Genomic DNA, 23,547 nt, shown 5'->3' on the forward strand with positions numbered 1-23,547 from the left:
ATTAACGGCAATTATTCCTTTTTCATTTTTTTTCTTCCCCCCTACCAAAGGGAGAATGAAAAGAGCGAACAGAGTTGGGTTACATACACCGCTACGATTCTTGACGGTGCGACGCGGACAGTGTGAAAATAGGATCCGGCGCTAAGGAGTCGGGTAAATTGCTTTCTGCTTCACCCATGCAACTGCTGGTGTGCAACGAAAAATACAAGACAAGGTATCCTCCGTAGCTATGCGGAATTTTTAGCGTCGCTTGAAATACGTATGTCGCTACATCTCGACGCTGTGATATTTCCGGATTTTACCCTCTAAAACGGAGAGTCGTGATAATTTTCCCGCAAAAATCAACCCTCGTTGATTCGATATTGCTGCTCGATGCGAACTCACCTGTTCCACCCATAGATTCGTCGTCATGATTTGATTCTTCAGATTCTGAAACAAAGAAACAAAAAAACGGGACATTAAGATCATTACGTCTGACATTCGGTTGCGAGAGATTTTCTTAGAATTTCTGTACGCGAATCTTAAGCCATTCCTCGCGAATGTTCCAGCTCCCCTAAGATCGTCGTATACCTATAACTCTAATTGTAAGCCTTTACGGACTATTACCGACTGTTGCCACGGGCATTAACCAACCGCTGTATACAGGTGATCTCTTTGACGATTACCCGCTCTGATATACATATACATATTCACCGATCGGTGTATATCGGGAAACGTATTAGGAGCCGTCGCGTATTCAACTCGGTGTGGAGGTTCGGGGCGGTCTATCCGTTTCGCTTTGTCGAAAATTTTTGGTCGCTTATTTGTTTTCATCCGCTGTTTTTTTTTTTTTCTCCCCCCGCTCCGTAGGCGAATTACGAACGGAATCGTGACCGACGATTCCTAGCCGTATAAAAGAGACTCGCGGTGAAGTTTAGCGGACAGACTAAACTCTGCACCGTACAGAGGCGGGGAAAAATTCGCCGATATATAGTACAGGGGTCGAGTTATGACCGCGCGCGCGAGTTGGAGTTCCGGAACGTGCGAGCAACTTTAATAATCCATAACGACTAACTTTTATGACACCAACGTGACTGATGATGCTGCGGCGTGCTCACGGGCCGTTAAAAGATAGGAACTAATTCGTTGCCGGGACTCCAGAATTTATACTTTTCTTCTCCACTACGCGCGCTATGTGTAATGTACGTGTGCATCTCTACGTTTCCCGCATCCAATGAAATTGCGATAAAAAATTCACGTCCTACGAAGACGTCTGAAGTACATATAAAGGTATATCTTATCCGTCGCGTTCGGCGTTGCCATGTAAAATATGTATAGATTCAATGCGGGGGTTCCACATTTCATTACAGGTTGACTATCGTCGTCGTATAATGCGCAGGGTCAAAAAGCGTACGCGTCGAATTATGAAAAGTTTTTGTTTGTTTTTCACTAATTTGAATCGAGTATAACACAAGTTTTAACGAGTTCCTACGAGGTATATATGTATAATACGCAAGGTAGTTAATTCTTATTCAGGAAGAAAAGTTCGGTAACGACAAGGTATAATTTCTTTGAAGAGTGGAAGCCGTGGCCTGACCTACGAGACTAGCTATAATTAAAACAAGGAGCGGAGATAAGAAAAAAAAAGAACACCATGTATGAAAAAAGAAGGGAGGGAAAAATGTCGAAAGTGCTCAGACTTTGCACACCTCCTGGGTACCTCCGTAACTTTGAGCTTGCGCGAAACGGGGAGACGAAGTATCCGTAATTCGTGCGGGAACTTTCGAAGCGAGTTAAATGCTATGATTCCGGGCAAATACGGGATCACCGGAGCTCTTCGTATCTTCCGTTCTCCGACCATTTTCTTTCCTCATATTTTTTTAATCTTATTTCATGTTTCTTCGCTTTAAAACGTTCCCCTCCCGCAAGTTTTCCTCGCGAGACATCGCGCGATGCGCGCTGGATGGTTCGTTAAAACTTTTCTGCACCGCCGCGGCGACACTACGAGCAGAGAAAGAAAAAAAGAGAATCTAATAATTCTGAAAATTCTTTTTTTACCGAGTCATCGATCGACGAAAGATGCGGTACGATACCATGCGTATAGTGTACATTTGTACATACTTATACGGGGAATGACACGGCCAAAATAATTATTTTTTTGATTTCTAATTTTGGAAAATATGACTCTTTTGGCTAACTCTGAACAACCGTACATGGGAACCGTTGATTTCAAAAGATCAAAAGTTTTACACGAATACTCGAAGGCGGTAACACATGTATGTAATTGGGTGTGTTATGTAAATGCGCATGAAATAAGGGTGATGTAACCAATAAACCTTTAATTCCACTCTCCGCTAACGACTTTTTACATTGAAGTATAAGTAGTCGTAATGTGTATGTATTACATACCTGTCTTTTTATCCCGTACGACTATACGCTGAAATACTCCGCTGTCGCTGGTTGCAGCTCTTAAATTTGCATAAAGAGAAGAGAATCAGCGAGACGACTACTTTATTGCTTCGCGTATATAGCAATACTTTTAATGGTATCCCAATCCATTGAATTTTATTTCCAATAATATGAAAGAAAGAAAAAAAAATTTTAATCAAATAACTAAATAGATGAATAAAACGACAAAGTAGGACGAGGGAACACCCTGAAATAAGACGTGAACTTCCGATCCGCTTAAAGAATTTCTTTTTTCTTCCTCTCTCTCCCTATAGCTCTCTTTTATATCGTTCTATCGTAGCTGCTAATTACATTTATTGCTACGTACATACCAATTTTGTGAATCAATGTAATCAAGTCAATAACACAAACGTTAAAGGGATTATCCATCCAATTAAAATGCATTATTCATAGGATGAGCATTGCCACGGCTGGAGTTAACAACCCCTCCGTCTATACGGGTGGACGGAAGTATACAGAAACAACGTCGCGCGAGCAACGCGATGTGCATGCATACATTGTATATCCGTATCTATGCAGATGCGTATATTCGGGTGATCCTTACGAGAGTCAGTTCTGAAATCGAATAAATGTCAAAGCTATCGAGAGACATGAAACGATGATTTCAGGTGATTTTATTCGTGAAATTCACTGCAGTTTTTCGCCCCCTTTTTTGATTTTTTTGCAAAATTAAAGCGAGTCGAGAGACCATAATGGACGTCCGCATATAATTATCTTTCACGAGCAGCACATCCTCTAATTTTCATATTAAAAAATGATGAAAAATAAAAAAAAAAGTGGAGGGGGGGGGAGGGGAAAAGTTGAAGGGAGTAGAGAAAAAATGACGAAAAATGAATGCGTACGGTATATTACAAGAGAGCGGCGGCATAATTATATACCTATATTCCTAAAAGTTTTATCGGTTGAGAAAAAAAGAGGAAAAAGAAAAAAAACACGGAGGTAATAGAGAAAAAAAATTAAATTAAAAATGCGCTTGCGCTTGATAAGAGGGAAGAGAATTTAATTAATTTCACTACGTAAGAAGCGCTGATGTCACGGCAAATTTGAAAGTCTGAGTCACTTATTGTGGAATTTTATATAATCCACGATTTTGTTAACATTCTGAGTCAGCAGTTCTTTTTTTTTTTCTACCGTAATCGTTCGATACATTCGAGATTTTTGTAAAATATTTCGGCCACTTCCATTCTAGCTGAGATTCCAAGAGAAAAAAAATAAGAAGAAATTTCCCCTCCTATAACGTTTCTTCTGATGGAACGTATTATTACACCTTATTCTCGCACTCTGTCCGTCTCACGGTTGCCAGGTCGTTTCTATTTATGGGGAATACGAAGGTCTGCGAAAGATAAAGTTTTTTGTTCGCTTAATAAAAAGTAGATGATTCATCGGTATTGTTATACGGCTACGAGCTTGATTTTATACGAAGGAGAATTTCTCGGCGGCCACTGATGAAGACAGACGAAGAGATTGATGACCCCGTCCCAGGCCACAATCGCTACATCGGAATAAGTAAATCGCGAATCGAGTAGAATCGACTTTAAAAATTAACAGGTTTATGGGGTACGCGTCGTTCGAGTGATACCTCGAATTTTCACAAGCGCAAATATCGACAGGTGTTGCGATGCATCTAAAGTTATACGTGATTGACTTCTCGGCTCGGCCTCGCGGGGGGGGGGGGCTGTCCAAAGTTTGATATCGGTTCCATTTTAACTATAAATAGAAGGAAAATCGGGTCATGTCTAGGGTGTTAGCGGAAAATAGAAACAATCGAACGATCCGTGAGCGGTGCGCCGATTTTTTTTTTTTTAACGTTTCGTACAACTAGGCGGGTTTCAGATTTATAGAATTTAATTGCTGCCAGGTGTTTCGAGCGTGCGGCTGAAAGGTCCATTACGTTGTAGAGATGACGATCGGTTTTATCTTCGTACCGGAACGACAACTGCATCGCGCGAAAATGACACTATAACCGCGGAAATCGATAAATCGATCACTTCGTGCTGTATTGCACCCACCGTATAAACGCCCCGCTATAAAGCTTTTTTCGCAAGATGCGACGAACTATGAGGAAACCAATTCGTGTTACGTACATACAACGTGCATTGGAAGGAAACATGCCGTGTCAATATTGATATCGCAATTACGAATACCTGGGTACGGTGCATTCCACGTGAAATCTACTTCAACCAAAATCCACGATCTCGAAATCGGTTCAAATTTTACCAAGTTAGCGGCCCGTGTATCGGATCATTATTACCCGTGGGTATAAAAATTTTGATCTTTCGAAAAAGACCGACTTTTTATTTTCCGTCGACGATTCGAGGGACACCGAATCGGATCGGATATTCGAGCGAGTCAATTCGAGCGAAATGCCCGATGTATAGCTGTGTAATGATACGAGGAATATCCAAATATCGCGAGTTGTGTTCATCCTATACACGTCCGCGCACCTGACACACCAGTTTTACAAGTTTTATGCATTTTCGAAAAGACCGAGCTGCCCAGGAGGCCGACCAATGTTTCTCACCGAGTGCAAATCGTTGTTCTCCACTTCCCGTGTGTGTCACGTATAGATGCGCCGCACACACACACACGTGTACATAAGTATATCTACGGAAATGCAGAGTTTTCTGTCGACGATAGAACAAACGAGCGAACGAGCGAACGAACGAACGAACGAACGGATTTCGCGCAGCTGTCGCCGAGCAGATATAATATAAACGGTTGGATTTCAAAACGGTTGAAAAATAAACTTATGTCGTACTGAAATTCCGGCTCTCTCGTAGGGATAATTTTCACGAAATCGTTTTTGTTTTCGCGCCTTTATTCCGTACGGAACTTCAGCAGCGACGTCTCGTTAATCTAATTATTGATCCCGCGTAACACATACGAATGTATTCACGTGTCTACGTATACAGGATTATAATATCTCCGCGGTACATTACGACGGGGTAGTTTCGTTCGGATACGGTGAAAAATTTAAGCACAGTAGGAGCTTTCGAGTATAATATGGAAATGATGTTTCGCTCAAATCTTTTCTCCATTATTCGAGGAATTAAATATGAATTGTAGCACGTTGGGGGAAAATCCTGGGGGTAATATGTTACTTTTCTCCAACCCTCGAATAACGTATAATATTCTCCCTCGAAATTCCCCCGCGCTATGCGATATTCAATGATATTATATACGCTCGTAAATTTAACTATAAATACATTTTCCCGCTGTATTTCAATCGTTCAAAACCTACGCCGTTCGTTCCTCCTCAAGATTATTATCGACGCGAAGAAAAAGCGAGGAATAAAAAAATCTTCTCTCATACTCTCACGCATGATGCACGCCATGTGAACCTATGATAATAATATCCTCAACGGTGTAATCACCAGATTACGGAAGTGGAACTCCGAGCGGATGAATTTGAGGCTCATAAGTGCGCTTTGCCGTGGCGGTGTGCAATTATCGCGATAACCCACTTCAAGGTGCATTGGCACGACCACCTGCGGGGTACGTACTGGTTGAGCTAGATTCAAAAGTAGGGGGGCAACGGGGAGGGACAAGGAGATAGTGTTTGATCAATGAGCGATGGGCTTAATTCCCTTTAGTTCCGTATAGCATTGCCGCGCCCCGACGCCTTCGGTGTACGCAACCTTGTGCATGCGTCAGCGATACAATACAGAAATTTTTTCTCCCCCCATGCGAGAACTGTGTGACAGGGAAATGCAAAGGGGGCAAAGAAAATATCGTCCAGATTCGAAGGAGGTGTAATTCGAACGGGCGAAATTTGACAAGTATCCGTTGTGCGGTATGAGCATGCTCCGGATGAAAAAGAATCCCTACCGATTCGTAAAATCGTTATTATCGTTACGTTTGTGATTTTCATTACCGATAATTGTCTCATTGTCAGTGGCGCACGAAGCGTGAGATGATCGGAAAGCTAGAGATTAGAAAATTAAGTTCGGTCAACGTGAGCGCGTGTTCGTTTATTTAGCCGGGGATGAACTCTGATGAGCTTTGAACAACGTCTCAGGATTATCCGTGAAAATCCTAATCACGATTTTCCCATTTCCGCGAGCTCGTCTCTCATTTCTCCGAGCTTCTAGTTTTATATTCTCAAACGAACTCGCGTACGCGTGTCCGGGACCCGCAATTACTACATATCTCTGACGCCGGTCTTCGTCGTCGCGCGATTTTATTTTTTATTGTTGTTTTTTTTTTTCCCCAATAATTACGAACGCGTACGAGGTGTTATTAAATTGCGAAAATTGATATTATCAAAGCCGTCTCGCGCGAGGGGTGAAATTACTATTCATACCGTTGAAATCAGATCCAAAATGCAATTATTATCCTGCCTATGGCGCGACGTTTTCCTCGACGCGCGCTATCCCTTTCCGCAAGCTTTTAAGCCACAACTCCGCCATTATTACGTAATTACATATAACGGCATTCGCGGCTGGTTGTAAACAGCTTTTACGATCACCTTCCGCGAAGCTTCTCACCCCGTATTTTTTTGCTCTTCAGTTTACTTCCGGAACTTCCTTCTGTATTATTCAGACGACGCACGTGTAGGTAATATCAAGATGCATGTATCCGGCGTGCCCCCGCGGTACGCTGCGCTTTCAGTTTTTCGTTATTCAAGAATTGTTACGAGCCGTGCGGTGCCGGAACTGCATCTCGATATCGAGAACGTAACGACCGGTGAATAATAATCTGACAAAACACGCGTCGTCTAAGATTCGGCGGAGTGATCTCGAATGCGGCGGGTCATACAGATTCATCCGCGTTCGCCTTGATAAAACGTAAGTAATTAAATTCGACAGTAATTAGAATGTTGAGATTGGATTAAATTCAAGCAAGAATCTAGGTAGGTGCTTCTGGGATTGCAGGGAGTTTCAGCTGATGTTGGAGGGAAATGCGAACGCGCGTGGTGTGGATATATATATATATATATATATATACATATATATACGTATACATAGGGATAAAACGCCGGGAGCAGAAATGATAATGAATTTTATCGTCGCGAGTACCGCGACGCCTCACCGAGTCAGCTGCCAACGTCCTCTTTTCGACTGATCTAATTTCTCACGACATTAGCTAGAATTTCATATTTTCACCTAGATAATTCGGATCTCATTTTCTCATCGGGTGATTTCGGAATGAGAAAATGAGGAGCGATGCGGAGTCTTCCTAACCGATCGATCGATCGTTGTAAATTTATCTCCGACACCCCAGACAAATGTCCTCCCTGGTAATTTCGAAAAAATGTCCGTTACCCCTCGATCTTAATTATTTCTTACTTCGCGCTGACTCAGCCGCGAACCGGCGCGTCGCCTTTTATTCTTGCACCCGTTTCGCGCGCCACTCCGAAAACGAGACTTACACATTATTCGGTCTTGTTCGAGCCATTTACTTTCTCTCAAAGCCCGTTCCCTGTCTGCAGCAGTTCGCCGCGATAACGAAGTGATATATGTCGTACATACATACGTAGGGTACACTCGCGTACGTCGTCTACCGACCCGAAAGCCTTTCATACGTATAGGTGTATTTGCCTACTACCTTCAACTGAAATTGAGTTAACTAGCGATGAGAAAAGGAGGGAATACCGAGGGAAACGTGCGGCATACGTATAGATATGTATATCCGGCGTTCGAAAGCTCAAGAATATAGTGGGCGTCCTTACAATGGTATTTAATTAAAATCGCGGGGGGTATAATGGAAGCATGGCAAAAGCGCTCGTGCCTCGGTTCGAGTAGTGTAGTAAAGAAGTAAAAGCAGCAGCTGGTTATTTCCTTCGTTTAGCCGTTCTCCGACTCTCTTTCGCGTCGAAGATTCAAATCAACCTCTCCAACTGTCGACCCCGCGCCGTTTCACCGTAACCGTACCGCGTATCCTTCCATGTACACGGGATTGGAATTCTATAGCGGAAGCGTGGGCGGATCGCATTTTCTCCGAGACCTTTGAAATTTACTGGAATTTTTATGAACCCCGAACGTCCGAGATTCGTTGGATTATAAATTAACCGTGAAGGTGATTAATTTTCTATACCCGCGGAAACGGTGGATGCGATTGTCGCTTCGTCGTTCGAAGGGTATGGAACACAACCCGAGCCAAAAGCTGTCAATTTTTTCTCATTTTTCATTTTTCATTTCATCCGTCTCCTTTTTTTCCTCTCGTTTTCTCGCATTTCTCACTTTGAAATGCGGAGCTTTTAAGCAGCAGGGCGTTTACAAGTGCGAAAAAGTTTTACTGCAATGGGTTCGACTGTACACCGCCACCTTTCGTTACGAGGTTAGCTTCAACAAGGGGCTTTATACCCGCCGACCCATTATTGTGGAAATTAAGGAAAATGTAAATTTTCCACATTTCCATTAAAGATTATCATACTTGGAAATACATTCGCATGGAATTAATGAACGTATTTATTTAGAGAATCTTACGTACTCCTCCCCCGCCGGTTCGATAGGACGGAAATAAATACGTCTATTTTAATTGAAGTGATACTTGGAAAGCCAAATCGTGCACAATTTAAATTTGGTATATGATTACTTGTTTTTTTTTTATATCGATTTTTGTCGAGAAAGAGTTGAAGATGCTCGAACGATAGAAAGAGCAACAATCGCGAGAAGATAATTTTTGAGCGGTGAGCTGCACGAAAACCCGACGATTGAAAGAGATTTTTTTCCATTCGAAGCGTTTCTACCTTTCTTTTGCTTTTTCAACGGACTGTTCCACTGCAGCCGTTGCAGGACATCGTTTTAAACTCGAATGTAAATCGGTGGAATATTTTCGCCCCGTATAGCCGACTACCAACGGCACCTCTTCCTTTCAAGTTTAATGCCATAGTGGGCTTTGTAGAATTAATGTCAGTCCCGTTTTCCTAGTCCTTTTAACATTTTCGCAACCCTCTTCATCCTTTGCTTTATACCGACATCACGAATAACGAATCCTGGAATCTCGAACGTGTAAGGTGACTCTCCTTTCTCGTCCATAAAACCGCTACGGGTGAATTCTCTTATTACATTTCCCACGCTCCTTCATTTTTTCAACCTACCAAACCAACTCGAGACTTTCATATTTCACCTTGTTTGAAAATTCCGGCACAGCGGCAATGGGCGTTATAAATATCTCGTTAATTTTCAACCCTGATTAGAATTTCATGCAAATTGAAGAGTCATTACTCAAGTCGCGTCCATGCGCGCCGTTCGGTAGAAAATAAATGGAAAAAAGGAAAAAGGAAATTAAACTAGTGATGTTTTCTTAACGAAACTGAGAAGTCAAATTTATTTTCTCTTTTCTCATTCGCATTTTCGCTCGAGCTTCGGCCGCGAAAGAAAACCGGGAAGTGAAATTAATTTAGCTCTTGAGCGCCGAGCGGAAAGCTGGAATGAATTTTCTGAAGGGAAACACGCCGGGTGAAAGTAAAATGGGAAAAAATAAAAATTTCCCGCAGCCTAGAATCTCTGACGGTGCACTTTAACCTGGGCGAGTATTTTTTATGCTCCTTGTAAACCAAATAACATACTCCGACAGCTCGATGAGGTACTGACACCTGGATCTCCGGTGAAGGATGAAGGATTCTGAGTCAGCTAATCAATCATTCTGACCTAGTCCTGATCGAGCTGGCAATTCCTCTTCCCCCTTTTTTTTCGCTTGTTTTTTCCGAGCTCGATTAAAATTGAAAAATCGTTACTAACTCGCTTTGAGATGGTCTCGTTCATCCCCCAGATAAAAAATATCATTTTACCTTTCGTACGCCCTCACTTGTACAGGATTATCGGAAATAATGGGAGCTATTGTACACATGCAGTCTTACAATTAGCCGTGTCAACAGCCGCTCCCCCCCCCCCCTTCCCCCCCCCCCCCCATATTTCCGGGGGATGAAAAAGTCGATTTTTGTAATAACGAGGTAACTCCACCGAAAACTTCGGGGAAAACATAAAAAAAGATACGGAACTTTTTTTTACCTACAGCTTACCGGCTTAATTGCATCGGACCTACCGGCGTTCTTTTCCACCTTTTTTACCCCACCTCTCCTTTTTGTTTCTACCTTCTTTTTTATTTTCTGTTTTTTCAGCCTCTCACAAATCTCCGCTTCTGAAGTTATACAAAGAACCCGGGAAAAATCGCGTTATTCGAAAGTTTTATTAAAACGTCTCGCTTCAATTTCATTAACTTCTTTCCTCGTAATCCTTCGTACTAATAGCTACGCCGTGACCCCACGCTGATCGGAACATCCCTGTTCGACAAACTTGTAATATTATTCCTTCGACACTTTTCGTTACGCTATGCAGAAATTAAGCAAGTTCGGTTTGACGTTATGGAAATCACCTTTGCGTGACTGCTGGATCTCTTCTTCTGAATTAATTGCTGCGGAACATTTGATAGTCGAATAATTGATATTAATAGCTTAGCTAGACGCTGTAGTTGTTTCCTCCATTATATCAAACGCGTAGAGGAGGATAATTTTGACCGGACAAATTGATCGCACTTTAGCGCCTCGCGTCGAATCGCCTCGAACGCGTCTTAATTGTTCGCTTCGATGATTACGATGATTTGTTCAACTCGTGGGTATCGCGGGTTCAAAAAAACGCAACAATTGATCCGTCTCCTCTACCGACGTCGTAAAATTTCTGAAAGCTTTTTGAAACGATCGTGGAGTGTAGCGCAGCAGCGAGCCCCGAGTTTAAAGAACGTTAAGTAATTGTTGCGGGGCATGATTAATAGTCCTTCTTTGTTCAAAGAAGGACAATTAATTCAGGAAGTAGGTACATTATGTGTACAGAAACCCTGGGGGTATGGAGATTGAAGAAAAAGGGAGTGAAAAGAAAAAAACAAAAAAAAACAAATGTATAAAAAATTAAAAGTTCTATTATCGCGTGAGCCGAAGAGTTAGGGAAGGAGAGAAAAAGAGAGAGGGATGAAAAACAACTAAGGGTCATTTTACCGGCTGGTTCGTCGTTAAATTTTCTTCCGGTTTTTCATTTTTCTCCCGCTACAGAAATCGAGGAACGACTCACGCGATTCTGAAAACCACACATTACATTTCGGCGAACACACGACCCGTGGAGACTTTAGTTTTCTACAGCGCGTGAGTGAGAATCGTTCGCCGTTCGAAAACCAGTATATTTCTTTCATTCGAATCTCGAAATTGCAGAAAAGTCGCTCTTTATCGTCTCTCAGGGCTCAATCCAATCTTCGGTTATATGTGGGCGCGTATATATACCCGCTTCTTCCTACCGACGTTCAATCCTCCTAGTTTATCGTCGCGTTATATTGCCGATCCTCACTCCTCACTCCCACTCGCACATCCGCACCTACGCACCGCAATCTTCGATCACAATGGCAATCCTTTGCTAACCCCAGCACTGATTCGTACCAATCTTGGTCGGATTCGGGCTCGGATATCTAGAGCGTACCTCGCCGGAACGATTGCAGGAATATTTTCTCTAACTAATCACGTAGCTGGATGTGACTCGAGTCAATTATCCGCAAACACAAACGAGGTGGGATCGTCGCCTCTACATTTATTCACGATCACGTCATTGGTACACGTACCGGGTGTATGAACAATACTATATATATATGTATATGTATATACGTATAAATAGTTCCATATCAGGATGTGTCTGCGCAAGGGTCTTGGGGATATGGAAATTGGTCTGATATTCCAGCGGCAGCTCTACTTGGGATTTGGATTCTGGCAACCAATTCAAGGATTTGCACAAATTAGCATTTCTAAGTACCAGAACCTTGCGACGCGCCCATATTTCACACCGATATAACATCTACGCGCTAGTTTTACGGCCACCGCATTATTTTATTCGCTCCACCTAGACTCTTGTCATTTCTTAATCTTCTAGTTTTCGAACGACACGCGAATTCAACAAGGGATTAAGGATCGTGCTCGGTAAAACTTACAACACTTGAAAACCTCGAGACAATCCGATGTAAGTTTAGAAATTTGGTTGAAACTTTAAATTCACATTTTATCAAAGACCACGGCGTAATTTAATTCACACCATTTCGCGTATCACGTGATCACGATTCTGGATTCAATTTCACCGTCCTTAATATTATACGATGTGTGTATTATAACGAACGTTTTCCCGTACGGCTCATCCCCGACTCAGGGGGAGTCGATAGGTCAAACTAACGGTCGAGGAACTTACCCCCAAGTAATTTAATTCTCCGAGATTCAGGTCTTCGAGAATTGTGTAATCATTCGACCCAATTTTAACCCGGAAGCTGTGAGCATGATTCAATTCAATTCTCTATAGGGTGTAATATGTAAATTTTCGTGGCACGCAAGGCCCGAGCAAACCCCAAAGCACAACCTCCAAGATTCGAATAAGCTTCCGTGTACACTAAAGATTACATATTGCCAAATCGCCGGATTACAACGAGGTGTATAAATAATTCGGCGCCGGGGAAGAGAAAAAAAAAAAGAAAACAAATAAATAATTTCAACAAAAAACAATTGTAGAAATAGAATGCTAACGATAATTTGTTCCCCCGAAAGTTCACAAGGTGAACGTACAGTCGGATAAAGAAAGACGTTCGGTCGAGTAGCTCCGTCGTAGATAAAATTATAACTCGCTGGGCGCCAGCGAAAACAGCATTACTCTAACTCTAAAATGTAGAACAAGTCAGCAGCTACGGTTTATTTATGACCGAAAACTTTCCACTACCTTGATTTATCTGGAATATCGAACCTCGGTGGAATGTGCGAACACCAACTCCGGTGGAAATGTCAACCCCTCCTCTTGAATATTACTCGTTTTCTTACACGCCGAGCTTCTTCTCCTCTACTGTCTTTGTGCATCTCGCTTCTTTGTTCTCGGTAGGAAAATAAATTTTTCCGTCTTTTTCAAACCTCAATGTTAGCGCACATACATTATACGTATATACACGTAGGTACACGAAACAGAATTTACGATCCTCCAGTTCCTCTAGCTAGGTATTTTTCATGGAAAATACGCTTGAGCTTGAACGAAATCCCTAAAGCTCGCGAAAAATTTGACGAAAAACAAAAGTAAACCAACAAAAAACTCGCGATGTTTTCGCAACGTAACAACTGCAATTGCGGCATTCTGAAATTGAGTAATTGTAGACGCATATTTCAAAAATGCAACTTAGCTCGCGCTTTGATTATCCGAAGACATTCGAAAAGCTCAGAAGCACTCGCGTTTTCTCAAGTCCGGATATCTGACAACTTCGGCATTCCGCAATCCTTCGCACTTTCGACAGTAGCAGCATTGGGGTGTTACCTATAGTTATTCGGAATCGCCGAATTCAAGGTCTTCCTTGGGGTCTGGAACTTCGGGGATGACTTGAAACTGACGAGAGAGTGGAAACAAAATGGGAAGACAGCACCCGATTCACGTCGTGTACATTGAGAGAAAGTTTTCTCAGATTTAGAATTCTGGTTTCTCTATTCTCTGTCTGACCTAAAATTTTCTTTTTTTTTTTTCTATTCCGCGAACCGAGCCAAGTTTATCCCTCAATTTCTTGGCCATATCAGATTACCGCGATCTCTGCATGGTTTTTCGCCTTTTGAATTTCGTTCCGCCACAAGAAGCCACACGCGCCGGTGTGTCTTTGAAATTCCGAAGATTTGATTTGGCTATTGATCGCATCCTCGACACCGTTGAGTTAACTTTTGAAAAAGTTTTCTCGTAGCCGTCGTACGTCCATATGAGACGGTTGTCTGGTGTGGATAAGTCAGGGACTCGCACGTCGGAAAATATAGAGGAACGGATATAAAGAATTCTCCGACGATGTATATAAGTTACAATATACGTTGCATATATATATATGTATGTTCCAAGTTTCAGGAAATCGTGCAGCGGCACAATAAATTCCGATTTCAAGATGGCGCGGTAACCTCAGCCACTTTCGTCCCCTCGAAAGCTCATTTATTCAAGGATTAGGATATACACCGGTGTGAAACACACGTTGAATGTTGATACCGATCGAGTCACGCCACATCTCCTAATTTATTCCACCTAGGTATTAGGAAATAAATCCTCGATCAGAATTACTCAGTCAGTAATTTTTTTCTCGCACGCGTAACGACTTTCCTAATTTTGTTATTTAACTTCTTTTCTCCCGCACCGCAGACTTTCTTCGATTGCGCGCAGTGTGTTACGCGGGGTAGGTAATTCTAGCGAAATTGGCACAGCACTTCCGCCTCGCTCGTTTATTATAATTTCATGTTAATTCGTTAGATACCGGAGTGATACGAGGTCTGACATGATGTTAACAATACAATTTGGCTGGTATTGTGAGTCGTGCGGTGGCGCCTACAGGACTCAATTCTGACAATGAGTTACGTTACTGGAATAGAAATACACGTGCGTATGTATAGAATACTACGTGTATGCGTACAATACCGATCCCATCGAGAATCTAGAAAGGTATAAGAAATACCCGCGTTCCTGATGTGAAAATGCCACTCTTCTTTTGTATATATAGGTATACGTGTACATCCTACACGACATACGTTGCTACAGGAAAACCCATCGCCTTATCATTCGGCTCGTGAAAACGTAACCCCCTAACTCGTATAAAGACGAAGAAACCTTTTTACTTTGCGACCCGAAGAAAAAATATATCTACACCGTATACATTCGCTACGCTACACGGTTGCGATAACAGACATTTTCTCTACCGGCGAAATTCATTTTTCGCCCGACGTCGTTCATCCCTAAATTAGCAGCCGTAAGAAGCGAAAAATGAATTTAGCTATTCGTAACGATGAAAAATTGGACGTAAAGTTCGTCGTATGTTGCGCCGCTTTCGCATTAAAGAGAAATGATTTTTTTTTTCCTCCCCCCCCATTGTTACGTGGGCTTCGGCGGATGAAGTTTCAACGGAAAAGTGATAAAAGCTGTGCGAGCTCCTGGTCACCCGGAGAGCTAGAATTAGTTTTTGGTAGACCGGCTATAGCTGTAAGGGTAGTTTAACCGTGAGATATATTTTACGTGGACTGCTACTACCGGCGCGGGTGAATGTAACTCACGTGCGGTACGCGTGTACGTGTAAAGTCGAATGAAATAAAAGCTCCCAGGCTGACGATGTGTCCCACATTTTTGGTCCAACTGCAGCGCGGAGACCGGTCGCAATAACTATACGTACGACCGTATATCCTAGATATACGTACATAGTATGTAGTTAGAAAAGTGTCAAGGGAGCTCTTTTTTTGCACTACCAAAAAGCCACTGTATTGTACTTCTCTGTATACGTGCAGTGGCGCAGCTTTACAGAGAGGAGGCTACTGCTCCGGTGAGCCGAATCGGGGCCAATTTAGTTGGCCTCGGGCCAAGCACATAATATATTAACATACAAATAACTCGAGACTCCGAGGGAAAGAGTAGAGTACAGAAGAGAGTGACGTTGCTACGAAATTCTACGGTAGCCGTGTATATACGTATACGTATACGTATAGCCGTTATACTGTAAAACCTGCATCCCTCTGTATATTCTATAGGTTTTTGCGACGCACCATCCCCCAACAATATGCACAGCCAGGGCTTTGAGGCATAGTTTTCTATTCCCATCTCCTACGGATACCGGGGGCTACTTTTTTACTCTTCATAATCTCCACGGTGATATTCGCGACAGCTTCTGGCACGGTAGGTCGACTATTTAAGAGTCGTTTTTGCGTTGTAAAGAAAAAAAGGAAGAGACGAATATATATACAGGTATACATTTATGTACGTCACCGCGATACCGCGGAGTTGAAAACTTTGGGAATATTATTTCGATCCACTGACCTTGCCGTTGAAATGAAACTCGAAGAACAAGCTTTCGCTTAAGTTGGAATTATAAGACGTGGTGATTATACGGTAAAGTGAACCGGAGAAAGGGAATCGAAAATAAAAAAATTGAACAAAAGTGACGAGTCAGAGTCTTCGGAAGGAATGGTACAAAGTAGCGTGTTATATTGAAATTAAAAAAAGGGAATTAGTCTCGACTGGATCATTTTGAGAAACTTTCAAGTGACCAAATTCTCACGGTGGAGCTTAGACACGCGTCAAAAGCACTACGATCACCTACGTTGTAGGTAGTGCGTGACTGACCAGAAAAAAACACCTCAGAATTGAACATCAGATTGAAAATAGGCAAGTCCAAGTGATCAGGAGTGCGAGAAAAACTAAAATCCAAGACTTGGTTTTTTTTTTTCGAGATTGTCAAATTTTATGAGTCTGTTCATGACTCGGGCGTCAGAAAACTTCCTTCCACCCATCTGTCATGTTCTGATTATAACGTGAGAAGTATAGAAGTACGTGGTAAGAAAAAAAAAGGAGGAAAGGACGACAAAAGAATAAAGTTGGCGAAGGTCTGTACGTATAGATTAGGCGTATTTTCAGGATAAAGAATTATGAAAGAAACGACAACTTTGTTATCGAGGGGAATGTAAGTGTAACATCATCGAGCCACAGCGGACAGAGACTTTTCCTTGAGTGACGACGTCAACGAGAATTAAGAAAACTTTATAAATGTCAAATGTGCGTCACCTCACTTGTCAGACGTCGTTTCATCTTATCGTCGTGGCGAGTAACGATTCTGATTTCAGAATTACAGTTTATAAAGAAAAAAACCAAAAACCATAAAAAAAAAAAAAAATAGGTGAGATTGACGCACAACTCGTCGTCGCATTATTTCTTACGCGGACCAAATCTCATCCATGTTTTTTGACATTCTGGTGAAAAGTATGAAAACTTTTACTGCGGCGACCCGGTTGTGCGTAGCGCAGCTGACGAAGTCACAAAGCAGAGAACAAACCGTAAAATCGTCGACGAAACGAAAAGTTTAACAGATGTCACGAAGGACGAAGTGCAGGGGCTACACTGTACGAGGTGCGGGTAAACCCTCGGACCCTCCTCGGCTGGTCCTCGTGCAGGAATAAAAAACAAGGAAAAATACCGCCAAGAATCTAATGAACGTGAAAACTTGAGAAAACATAAAACTAATAATAACAATCGTAGTAATAATGATAACAAGTGACGCAGCTTTGTAGCATGCAAAGTGATTGGCACCCTTGAGAGTTCGTTGCCATTTGTTGGTGGAGCAGATGTTTTGGCTTTTGTATATATTCGTACATTGTTTGTGACTCTCATTTGTGAGAGGGTGTGTAGATATAGGTGGTAGTACAGTACGTAAAGTATTGTCTTTCGTTCGCCTCTGGCAGCAATCAGCCTTGCCTTTGGCACGGAGCTTTATTTTCCCTAATATCAGGATAACCCTTAACCCTCAGAACCTCGTAGGGTTTCGAATTACTCTCTTAGTGCGTAACGTTTTACTATAGTATTATACCGGAACGTGACAAAAATGTGTACGGCGAGCTTTAATTTATTCGTTTGATGTTTAAACTGGCAAGATTTTTGGCGACCTTCGAAACAAAGGACCCTGATCCACTCGAATTTATTCGAAAATCCCCGAAAACGAGGGTGAAAATTGTTGCAAAATTGAACGAGAAGATTTTTATATAAAGTGTGTGTTTCAGTTTGTCGAGAAATAAAAAATACTTTGTATAAAATAAATGAGTGAAAAAATGCCGCCGGCTATGTATTTTCGGTGTAATAATAATATCCAACACAAAATTCGTTACTCCAGGAACACGCTTTCAACTCTTCGGCTATAGTTTCCGTTAAGAAGTTGATAAAGCAAAGAGAAGAAAAGAAATAAGAAAGGGAGTAGGGGAATTCATAGCTGCACCACTTTAGGCGTTTCTTCGCCATCGTTTCATACATACATATATCTGCGCACACACACATAGATCCGGTTTTATTCCTCTTTTCAGCATTTTCATATCGGAAATATGAACGCAAGCCGGAGCGATCGCGTTTTAGTTGGAAATATCCAATCGAAGTAGGCACTCCGATCCTCGACACAATAAATTCTCGGGTCAAAGTTCGAGAGGAGGAAAAGTAGGTACCGGTATAAACGTTCGAAGAATAAACGAACGGATGAACGAAACAAACGTTTTAATTGCGAATTACGCCGGTGCGCGGTACGCGTAATCTATAGTATACTACATCTATCTATAGTATATACATATATATACCCGCGAAAGCCCGTGTGTTTCGAATCCAAACGACATAATTAATTATCTTTAACCCAACAACAAACCTGACTCGACGCGATCGAAGTGATGAACGACCAACTAACTCTCCGGGCACCTGTCTCCGTTGCTTTGAACAATTCATTTCAAAGAGTAAGTTCGGCATTTATATTGCGAAACCGAGGGGGCTGCAGGCATTCCACTTTATACCTGACGCTTCTCCTTTGTACACGGTACAAAGTGGAAATTTTCGCCAAACAGCTTTTCGCTGCGCCGGTTGTCTTTCGGCGTTTGCGAGTGAATTTAGGAAAACGTCTGGAACGATCTGGACAAAATCGATATCTCTGCTCGGCTCCCTGTCAATTACCGGTAAGCACAGGTGCTCGGTGAAAAATTAGGATTGATGCGGCGCGATTATCCTCCGCGATGCATCGCGACGACGAAGGCGAGGGTAGCGGTCGCGGTGACTGGGGAAAGTCGAACGAACGTCAGTTTATCCTGGAACTGACAATACACGCTACCGAACTCACCGGAACGTATAGATATCTTCCTGTTCCAAACCAGAGAGAGAGAGACCTGCCCCTACGTGTCAGTTACGAGTCACTGCCGCTGAAATTTCTCCCAATTAACCGACGCGACGAGAACTTCGTATCCCGAGTAAAAGAAAGATTGTCCCAGACTCCTTTTGTCTCAAGAACGTCAGGAGTAACACAGCAATTAACATTTTAATTGCACTATTCCGCTGTTACCAGGGTTACATTATGTACGTACAACAATTATACTTACTACGTTGAGTGAGACGGTGACGCGAACGCCCTGGGATAACAATGTCGAGTATTGCAGAATTTCAGGGGTTTGCCTTATTTGTCTCTCCTTTTTTTTTTTGTTTTCGTTTTCGTTTTATTCGCAAATAAAATGGAGGGAAGTGACGGAGTTGCGACCGACGCGGTACCGTAGGTCAATCTATTCGAAACGTCTCAAAAATAGGGTAATTACCAGACTCGCCGAACTTCGGCGGGAATAGAATCTGCAGTTAATTCTGAGAATAGGGTAATGGAGGAATGTTACTCGGAGCTTACTCATACCCTCCTTGTTATACGTCACGAACTATTTCAGAAAGTACATACGAGGTATGACGTCGGCCACACCGGCCGCAATTACATTAATTTTACTGTAACAAAACATATGCGGAGTTGTTGGCGGGCGTTAAAACTGCATAGACTTCTTCCTCCGACCGTTGCAGTATCAGGAGTGTGTTTATTATACAAACGCGTATCAGCCTCACCGTGCTTACCGTAATTTGCGTATATACACGTATACTTGTGTATAATCTCGTAGTCGCTAATTGCGGTGTTCACGGTGAACAACTACACACACACACACACACACACACACACAGCGTTTCTGACGGTTCCTCTGGGTTAACGATGATGACGACGACGACGCGATCTGAAAAAGTCGGAGGGGCTCTTGTTTTTTTTTTTTGGTTTTTTCTTCATTTCCCTCTGCTCTCTTTTTTTTCCATAATTAAAATCTAGGTAACCAATTTTTTATTTTCGAATCGCTGTACACGCCGCGCTCGCAGCGGTGGTGCAAAGTTTGGCTTATATTGGTATAATTTGTGTGTGGGAGCGCCGCGACGCCACCACCTCCGCGGGTATATAATATCTGTAGAGGTGAATTCATCTCCGTCCGGTTTTGAGAGAAGTCGCCCTCCTCTGTTTGAGGAGAGAAACGGAGAGGGAATCACCCATCAACCCAGGGAACTGACGGGACCCGTTTATCTCGGACACGAAGTGTTCTGCCACCCAGAGATTGTAATTACATTTGCCATTATATCTTCCCCATAAATCTCCGATACAGGTATACCTTCGCTGCAGCTGCTGGTAGTTCTAGTTTTCGTTGGTTCTCGCCGAGTTATAAGATAATGGCGGTACGCCCTGACTTGGATATTCACTTTGTTCCGAGCAATTTATAACCCTTGTAATAGTTAGGGTACCTATTTGACATGATGCGACGATAATACGGAGAAACGTTACATGGATCTGCCTTTTCTTTTTCTCTTTTCTCATTAGATACCTGTTCTCTTCGATATCGAGATATAGGCATGTTTTTTTTTTAAATATATACCGCTTTTTCGACTCTCCAACTTTAGCTTTTCCGAATATACATGCACATGCTTTAAACTTCATTTCCACTTTTAATTTTACGAAGGACGCGAAGAGACGTCAATTTTCATTTTTAAGCAAACCGTAATATCTGCGACATAAAAAAAAACTTTGCCGTACGAGCTGAGCCTGAAAAAATGATTTTCTAAGAAGAAAAAAAAAAAAATGGTCATTTCAACTAACGATAGGTTCAAAACGTCGCGGCAGTTTTGCATTCATATTTTATATTTTTCCCCCCTTACTATTCGAGGTTTTTATAAATGAGGTAAACAGTGCCGCGGCTCATCTTGCTTTCGTCCAAAAAAAAACAAAAAAAAATGAATGAGTAAAAAGGAGACGAAAAAACTGATCCTGCTTCGCACTCCGTGAAATCTCGCTGCGTGACTTATTCCATCCACCACGTAGAAAAAGATCGTTACGCTAATTGGGGGGGTCCGGACGGGGTGGCATTCGCATGCTCTTACAAAAAGCTTGACCGTTCGCGTTTTTGTACCCTCACACCGATGTTCAAGTACTTACATACGTACATACATCTCTCTCGTCCCAGCTACCAAAAAATGTCACCCAAAATTATGAATCGGATAATTTTTTTTTCATCTCTACGCGAAATGGATCTCTTAAGGTGATAAAAAAAAAACAAAAAAAATACGGGCGTCGTGCGTGAAGTTGATGAATCGATCAGGGGATTATACGTAGAAATTTTGGGCACTGGAACACACACACACACACACACACACACATCTCACAGAAGGTCATAAGCGTTTCGGGTTTCCCACGTCATTTACGTGAATTCATACATATAATTATGTATAGTTATAGGCGTACTCGACCGTTGCATTGTCCTAGTAAATTACGAGACTCTCGGAGTTATAACCCCTTTTTGGTCTGTCTAGCTAAAAAGCAGGCCCGTGTCGAAAGGCTAATCTGTCCCCGTTTCCCAGCTATTAATTTTGCAATTTGAGCCCTCCTAAACACCTCGAGTTCCACTTTCGGACCACTTTCAGTCTCGACTGTGTACTACCTTTTCCTCACTTCGCGTACACCTATATATATTTACAAGATTTACACTCGACCTTGAAAGCTCGACAAACTGCTTCAACCGATCTTCGAATCGCATAGTATATTTGCACCCTACTTCTCAATCCTTACAAATCCATCAACTCTTTCGTTCTTTGTGTTCGAATGAGAATCTATTCTAAAAAATGAACAAACGGCGATGACCCCCCTCCCCCCCCCCCCCCCCCCCCCCCCCCAAAAAAAACTAAACTAATTTCACGCCCTCAATCACGATAAGTTCTGACTACACACGGCGACGTCGACTCGTCGAGCTTTGATCGATACCGCTTGAGCATTTGATCGTGATAATCATCGTGACGAGATGACGATAACGATACTCGATCCCCACCCCTCCGCCACGCAGCCCGTAAGTCGATGATGGCTTTTGTACCGGGTATAGTATATAACGGCAGAACAGCTAACACGGGCATTCCAATGGCATAACTATTTAGAGCATGGCGAAGCATCTCCCGGGGATAATTTCGTTAGAAAAGGTCGTTGTTCAGCGGTCGACCATCGGAGGTAAACCGTGCATCATAATGGAACGGTCCTGGTGGGTTGGTCTTACCTTTGGAGACGAACCCCGAACGCGGTTTAGCCCGTCTCTATTTGCATTGAATGCAGGGTCCTTCTAATGATCGGCGAATTTCAGATGTTCTTCGAATTTTTTTCAGCAGCTGGTGATCGTGATTAACACACGATGTACGTACCTAACGAATTTTAAGTTCTTCGGTTATCAACCTGGAAGACTTTGGTACACGATGTACGGATTAAATAAAGAATAAATTTCTGCCGGTTGAAAGTATCCCGTTTGTAGATTTTGTTATCGCAATGAAACCGTCATATTCAGCCACGTGACGTAAAGGGTGTATAATAGCGCGCCTTGTTCAACAACGCAACTTTAATCAATTCAAGTCTCTCTCGCATCGCCAGGGGCAGAAATTGAAATAAGAGTATTGCGGCCGAGCTCATTAGAACAGAACTGGGTTGAAATATAAATTAATAATCCGAAGAAAAGAAAAAATTATCCCGTAATAATTGGTCTTTACGCAACTATCGCTCGTACGAATAGAATTTGGATCGTAAACGGGTTTTATGGTTCACCGGATTGTACGAGGTTTGAAACGATATCAGAGGTATTCTTAAAGCTGAATTTTCGTGAATTTTCAAATTATACTTCAGCCCTTTGCGGTCGGACACTCTCGTCACTTTTGACCTCATACGAAGGGATCGGTCGCTCAGAAATTTATCTTCCCGGCATTATCCATATCGTCGAAATGACGAGCACGTTTTGAAATGATTTTCGCAAGTGCGGCGCTACACACATGGGAACGTGTAAGTACATGCAAATCTACATTCTGTGTATAGGGGCGTTTCGGGGTGTCTGGGTAAGCCAAGTTCCAAAAGCTTCGGAGCGTTGCATCTGCAGGGTGTTGCAAACGTCGTCGTACACCGCGCGCTACCTTGGAAATTCTGGAATACGGGACAATCAACACTGTTTTGCATAATATTGTAAATTTGCACTGTACTCACGGTACGCGCACCTACTACACGTATTTGGTATACCACACCTACCCCCCCTACACTCCCGCGCCCATTCGGAAAGCTGCTTATACGGAATCCTGCGAGTTTCATGCGAATTGTATGTATACGTCTTCGAATTCGCGATCACGATGTTAACGCGTATCAGCCGTAGTGATAAGGCGGGTAATCCTTGATCGAATTATTTAGTCTCCGCTCCGATTGGGGTGGCTCCGAAAAAAGGCACAACTAAAACTTAGGAAAACATAGTTCAGATGTAGTTACATATGAGAACCA

At 42.5% G+C, this 23,547-nt stretch overlaps 1 protein-coding gene across 1 annotated transcript in view; it reads right to left on the bottom strand.

Annotated features, from left to right (window-relative positions):
• Positions 1-23,547, bottom strand: part of LOC105683369 (acetylcholine receptor subunit alpha-like) — a 97,308-nt gene that overhangs the window by 66,608 nt on the left and 7,153 nt on the right. Inside the window, exon 3 of the mRNA XM_048660188.1 lies at positions 385-429. Within this exon, the coding sequence (XP_048516145.1) occupies positions 385-429 (45 nt within the window). The remainder of the gene's footprint in view (positions 1-384; positions 430-23,547) is intronic.

The sequence above is a fragment of the Athalia rosae genome, chromosome 1 (genome assembly GCF_917208135.1).
Source record: "Athalia rosae chromosome 1, iyAthRosa1.1, whole genome shotgun sequence".
NCBI lineage: Eukaryota > Metazoa > Arthropoda > Insecta > Hymenoptera > Athaliidae > Athalia > Athalia rosae.